At 41.8% G+C, this 6,900-nt stretch overlaps 1 protein-coding gene across 1 annotated transcript in view; it reads right to left on the reverse strand.

Annotated features, from left to right (window-relative positions):
• XPC (xeroderma pigmentosum, complementation group C) overlaps positions 1-5,609 on the reverse strand; it is a 10,250-nt gene extending 4,641 nt beyond the window's left edge. The window contains exons 1-7 of the mRNA XM_009999287.1: positions 5,534-5,609; positions 4,597-4,720; positions 3,568-3,652; positions 2,924-3,081; positions 2,595-2,715; positions 1,190-1,279; positions 5-747 (exon numbers count right to left, since the gene is read on the reverse strand). Of these exons, the coding sequence (XP_009997589.1) occupies positions 5-747; positions 1,190-1,279; positions 2,595-2,715; positions 2,924-3,081; positions 3,568-3,652; positions 4,597-4,720; positions 5,534-5,591 (1,379 nt within the window). The 5' untranslated portion in view covers positions 5,592-5,609. The remainder of the gene's footprint in view (positions 1-4; positions 748-1,189; positions 1,280-2,594; positions 2,716-2,923; positions 3,082-3,567; positions 3,653-4,596; positions 4,721-5,533) is intronic.
• Positions 5,610-6,900: the final 1,291 nt, after the last annotated feature.

Raw genomic sequence — 6,900 nt, forward strand, 5'->3', positions numbered from 1 at the left:
ATTCCTGAAGCACAGCTGGGGCTGGCCAACGCTGCCATGAACACAGTCTACACACACCCACTTTTCCTCATGTTCAAGGAAAACTTCCAGCCACTGGTCTGTGCCCATCACTTTGCTTATCTCCTGCTGTCCATCATCTTCATCACTAGAAATTATTTTGTTTCTCTTTCTCTGTGCATGAGGCAAGGCTGAAGCTGCACTTTTTGCTGGCCTAGGCTCAGCTCCACGTGAATTTTTAGATAGCCTTGATTCCGAAGCCTCAATTTTGAGGCTTTTTGTAGCTGTTACCTTTGAATTCCAGGAGCCCAGTGAGCTCTTCCGCCTTTTAGGGACAGTTACAAAATCTTCATCAGAGAGATCACTCTCCTCCTCTGAAATCTCAAAGTCCAAGACGCTGCCCTCATCACTTTCACTCTCTTCTTTGTAAGACACTTTGGAGGCCACTCGCCTCCGCCGATCATTCTTGGGCCTGACCAGAACATCTTTTTCTGCTAAACTGCTCTCCTCATTACCCGATTCCTTTTGTTCCTGGCTGCCTGTAGTTAACTTTGACTTGCACAACCTTTTGGTCTGAGCAGTTTTGGGTTTCTTGGGCTCCTTGTTGTCTTTTTCACTCTCTGAGGATTTCTCATCCTGCTTGGCTTTTTTGCAGGGGCATTTTTTCGTCACGGCTTTGGACGTTACAGCCGAGCCCTCCTGCCCCTCAGAAGCAGCACTGAGAGACTGCCTCTTGGATGAGCTTTTTACCTGCAAAGGAAAAGATAAGGTCACTTTTATCAGCATGGCTAAGAATATGTTAAAAAAAAAGACTGCAATCAGCACAAGATGCATGCAGATCAAAGGTTGGCAGGCATGGTCAATCTGCATGTCTTAGGCACTTGAAAACTTCAGGCAAATGGCAGAAGAGAAGTGTACTCAAGTAGCAAGTGTTTGCTGTCTAAATTTTAAAGACATTTATAGCCCTGGAAGCATTAGACTTTTTTGCTGAAAAACACAAAGTGTGTGAATTCTTTTTAAAGGAAAAACCTAAAAATGAAGGGTTTGTGTCTTCTGCACTACTGACAGAACATTGGATCAGCATGGCTCATGCAGTAAGTGATTAACTTCAACCTGCAGCAGCCAAAATTTTTTTTTAAACCTTGCTCTCTAATCCAGTGATCTATTCCTTCCCACACTCAACAAAAACTACCTTTGCTCCTGTTTCCTTGAGAGGAAGAGGCTGAAAAGACAGCACGAGGCGACACATCAGCTGTAATGCTCGCAGAATAATTAAAAATACCTGCAAAAGAAAAAGTACAGCATCTTTAATCTTCTTCCATGGTATATAATATAAAAAACCCTCTTGAAACTCTTCCATGGTTGGGCCTGTTACAAATAATATTCATTCCTACATTTACCTGGTGCTGTACACACTGACACAGATGTGTAGACGGCCTGCTTACTATAGTATTAAAGCATCTCAGTCTTCTCTGGCTTTTATTTATGTTAATGCTGTGACAGGGGTACTGCTGTTACTCACAGATGAGGAGCCAACTCCTAAAGAGGCTAAATGAACCATTCTGCTGGAGCAGAATCCCATCTAACCAATCATTCTCATTCTTGAGGAAAACTGAGTAAGATGACCTAAATCCTACTTCCCAAAGGTGGCCAAAGCCAACCACATCAGCTGAACCCAGCAGAAACACCAGCCATCCAAAGTATACCATGACAGTCAAAAATGAGTGGCTAGTGGCTGTGAGTGGCAACTGCCTTCCTGCATGGAACTTGACTGAAGCTGTGCAAGCATGGCTTGCTTTGTCTTTTCCTCCTGTCCCAGGAGGTGAAATCTCTGCACGGTTGCAAAGCCACCACAACAACCACTTCCTGCTTTGCAGCAGAGAAGCAGCAGCATCCCACTTTATCAGCAAAAGGGCAGAGCTGCAAGCCATGCACCTGCAAAACAGCAGCTTGTTTCTGCTCTTTCAAATGTCCTGTGTCACTTCAATCTCCTGTGTTTCCCCACCCTCAGCTGTTTTACAAAATCTCTGTGACTTGAAGCAACTGACTCCACTTGTTCCCTTAATCCAACTCCACCACAAAATGACTGAAGAGTTGAAGTCCTTTTTAAGCCTTTGCCTCGGGCTGCTCTAAATCAAGGCTCAACTCCTTTGGCTTTTGGTGGTGACTCACAGTAACAAACCAACCTTCTAACTAAAGATCTGTAAAGAGCTTCTCTGGCTGCAAATAAGCGAAATTATTTCCTCACTCCAATTAGTATTTCAGAAGAAACCTATTAAGCTGGTTTTCTTTGATCTACACTGCTAAAGTAACCTAAAGAAGCCAAAGCTGTACATAAAGCCACCCACAGCAGAACATGGAGTGCACAGCAACACCAACAACTAGAGGCTCCAGTTAGGCACAGTTCAAACTGAATAATTTAAATACAGACTCCAGATAAAAAAACAACAAAAAGAAAAAGCCAAAGAATCATCTAAGTCATCCATTTTTCTCCAAATCCATCCCTCAAGCACCACTTTGTGTACAAGCTGACAGCACTGCAGCCCTGGTCTAGCATCCCAGCTTGGCAACCAACCCTGTACTTCCCAGTCACTTACATGAACTAACTCCTCATAATCTCGTGCACCATAGATGGCAAAGCGCCTCTCCAAGGTCGACTGAAGGGGCTCTCCTTTTTCAGTGGAAAGCTCATCATTGACAGTGAAGGTTCCCACAAACCTGAAACAGGAGACACTGACTTACTGTTTACTGTTTATGACTGTATTCTTGAACTTCATAGCTTATCCTTTCCTTCTGTAAAAAGGACAGTCTCTCACCCTTGTATTTAAAACCAGAATAACCACTGAAAATTGGTAATTACATTTACCCCTCTTCCTGAACCCTGGCTCTAACATTTTATGTGATATAATGATTTGGAGAGTTTTACCATTTCACCAAGTTGGAAAGGTAGAGAAGGTCCACTTGATCAGCAGGCACTTTAGTGAAGTGGGTGGGGATGACAGATAGACCAATGGCATGAAGTTCTGGCTGGTTGCAGATCCTGTTCCTATAGAAACCATTTGCTAATAAACACAAGAGGTGAACCTAAGAGAAGAAAGTTTCTACTATGAGTTCACAAGCGATTTTCTTTGCTTGAACTATTGTCTTTACTGCTCCCTTTAACAGAGACAGGCAACAATCAAGCCTCCCAGGCATATGCAGGGTGGATACAGGGCTATCTTCATATCACCATCAGAAGACAGTAAAGCCTTGAAGGCCCTGTTAGCATCTCCTGCTCTACATGACTGAAAGTTTAACCCCACCAGAATGAGCAGATACACACTCAAGAGAGAAATATACAACCTACTCCTATCTGGTTTGAATTAGAATTTTACTAATGCAGTCACTGATGTTTCTAACTTATAGTTTAAGAGAAGTTTCATGAGCATTTGGACTACAGCCTTTTTATTTTTCCACTTCTAGACATGCCCCCAAACTATTTTATCAAAATGAGTTTTTTCTTCATTAAGAATCAGTTCAGACATCTTTATGCTCAATTTTTACTCTGCCAAGTTTCTCTGTGACCAATACCTTATGTGTGTCCTCACGAACCTCCTTGCTAAAACGTTTCATCATTCTTCGCAGGTAGATCTCAAACTCAGCCTTCCTTTTTTCTCTGCATAAGATTACAAAAGAAATGGATGTTGTAGATTTTGTATGGACCTGTTTTTATATATTCCTGAACTGGATCAGTTCATCCATCCCAGAGAATCTTCTGTGCACACTTAACGGAGGTTTAGTTTGTGGCTATGTGAACAGGCATGCAGGCTGTAGATGACTAATAAACTGTGAACTCCATGCACCCAAGTTCAGAGAGCTGGACTGTATTCAAGACAGCCTTAATTCTACCTAACTTTATGTGCCTACAGTTTCCTACCAGACAGCTCTGGACAGCTCCATATTAAACTTACAAGTTACTGTTTGACTTTGGGATTACTGCTAACATTCCATTCAGATTCCTGAAAAATGCTTTTCTCTTCATTGATGTAGTCTTCTAACTTAGAGGCAACAGATATTCCTGTTGCTTTGTTATTAAGGGCTGGCCCAGAACTGTGCCCACCCCATAGCAGCCTGAGATTATCATCTGGTTTCCAGCTGCCACACAAAGAAAGCTCCCCTTGGTATAATGTATAAAGCTCCCAGCTGCCAAGGACATGCATTTGGCCCACCTATGCACACCTCAGGTATGGGCACACAGAGGCTTCCCCCTGAGCTCTTCAGATGTTTACAGTACAACAATGTCATTCACCCACAACTCTCCCTGGAGAGCTACTACTGCTTCTGGTTTGAAAATGTAGATATTAAAGCACAATGAAGTTACACACTTGATTTTCACAGAAACTCAAAAGCTTCCATTCCCACCAACTTCCACAGCAGATTTCTGGTAAAATCGTCAGTGTGTAAACTGTTCTCTATCCCATAACTTTGCATCATTCCAACTCAACAGCCTGCACAGAGTGGGAATTTCTATCCAGAACACAACAAGTTAGTGAGAGTCAAGACATAGTGTATTTTTAACTTCACCCTTTAACAGCCCTCCACTGTCTTTCCTGTTCTTACCTCCTTTCTCTTTTCTTCAGCTGCTCTGGGGTTTCAATCTCTATCTCGACAGGATTGCTTGGCAGCACCACTGCCTGAAGAGAAGCAGCTTCTTCTAACTTATCTGTGGCAGGTTCCTGGAGTTCTGGAAAAAATAAAATATGACTAAATGGCAAGTAGACATGGAATAGATACCCCAATGGGATAAGAACCTACCTAGTCCTTCTCAAGTGTTCAAAAAACCTACGAACAGAATATCCCCAGTGACTACCAGCTCCTGGATCTTCCATATCACTGTGTGTGCTCAAGTTATTTCCAGTAACTGTGAGATATCAGTCACCTGCTGTTGAGCAATCAGCTCAGCAGAGTCTAATGAAAAGTGACTGTCACAGGCAAACTCCATCAGAAGAAAGGTGAATGAAGCAGATGTGACTTGAAGAGTACTTGTAGAGTAGCAAAGAAAGAAACTGGCAACTGCTCACTACAGAAGGCATGCATCTGTAGCAAAATATTAAGATTATGATCATCATGATTCTTATCACAGTTTATTGATGGTCACCTAATCAAACAGCTCAGTTGTTTTCATCTCCACTCTCCTATTCTAGGAAGTCACAGTTTTGAACCTTCAAACTGACCCATTCTCAGCTGTTCGCCATTAGACAACACAGCTGAGATGTGGCAACATAATATTAATGTAAGTCAACAAAGAGTCAAATTCAAGGCACTACCATCAGTTCAGTAGTTGTCTGTTTGTTTGTTTGTTCTACTTTGGAACCATTCTAAAAGCTTTTTAAGATAGGAGCTTTGAAAGATACAGATTTGGATATGGAACATATTTCAGGGATACAGAGTATATACATTTAACTGAATCTAAATGAGTAATGATTAAAAAATCAAATTGAAAAAAATATGTTAAGAATATTTACTCCTTTAAAACAAATAAGCATGCAATTGTTACCTTCTACATCTTCCCATTCATCTTCACTTTCATTATCTTCATCGTTGTCTTCATCCATCTCTTTTTTAACAGGAGATTCTTTCTTCAACTTTATCTCCTTCTGAGGGAGAGATTCTTTTTTAACAGGAGATTGTTTCTTCATCTCCTTCTGAGGGGGCATCAGCGGGTCACTGTTCAAATTATCAAAACGTCTTTAGCATCAGGAAGTGTAGGTGCTTGTTTAGTTAAGAAAAATAGAGAAAGAACAAAATAAAACAGGGAAATAAATGAAGCATGACCTCTGCATCAGTAAGAGCAGATTAAGTATTTGACAGTTAAACCACAGATACCTCCTCTGTAAAGCCAACTGTCTTTGCCCTAAATAACCATGGGCTCACTTGAACAACACTTCTTCAGTGCCACCTTAGGGTCTGGTTCTGCAAGGATGTCTAGGAAGGAAGATGCTTGAAACTACAAAAGGCTCCATTCTTTAGAACAGCTTGTATGAATGACTCCTTGGAGAAGTGGTTTGCTGCATCATGTGTTCTTAATGAACCTTCAAAGTGTACTGAAATTGACACTGTTTCCGTTTCACTACACTAATACCTGGGGCTCTGGCTGGCCAGTAAAATGAGACCAGTCAGTTTAATTTCTTTTTATTAATTCATTATAGCAATGGCCAACTGTGCTGGTATTATATTCCAAAAAACAACATAGGATGATATGTTTAAAGATTTCTGCTCATCATTTTAAACCCAAATCTCAGGCCAAAGTTTCCATTAATGCTGGGTTCTGGAATGCCTCCCTAGCCCCACTTAAAAACGGACCAATGAAATAAAATTTTATTTTTAAAACAGGGAATTTGAAAAGGCTCACGTATTTGTTTCCCATATAGACAATCTTCCCCAGAAGTGACTCTGCAATGAGTAGGACAGCACTTCTGTTCAGCTGTGTGACACAGGGGGACTAAATTGAACTGACAGCCAAAACTAAACTGCTGGCACGTGCAGCACCGAGCCCTAAAAAATGTGAAGAAACATGAAGAGAAAGGTCACACAGACTTGAATGATAAGAAAGCTTACCTGCACATTTCTTCTTTGTTACGATTCCCTTTATTTCTAGTATTTTTTTTATTTTCTTTTACTAGTGATTTTGCCCCTTTCTGTTTTGAAGGCTCATTTGCCGCGTTGGAAACCCCAGCAACACCACCCTCCTCCTCCTTCTTCCCAGCCAGAGCTTTCGAGCCGTTCTTCTTTATACCGAGCTTCTCCTCTTCAAAATCACCTGCACGGGACAGAAGGAAAGGCAGACAGGCTGAAGGCCGAAGCTCCATCTCCACGACAACCACAAACAACCCCTCAGGGGGACCTGACGCCGCCGCCGCCCCC

Source organism: Chaetura pelagica, unplaced genomic scaffold, assembly GCF_000747805.2.
Source record: "Chaetura pelagica isolate M959 unplaced genomic scaffold, ChaPel_1.0 scaffold316, whole genome shotgun sequence".
Classification (NCBI taxonomy): Eukaryota; Metazoa; Chordata; class Aves; order Apodiformes; family Apodidae; genus Chaetura; species Chaetura pelagica.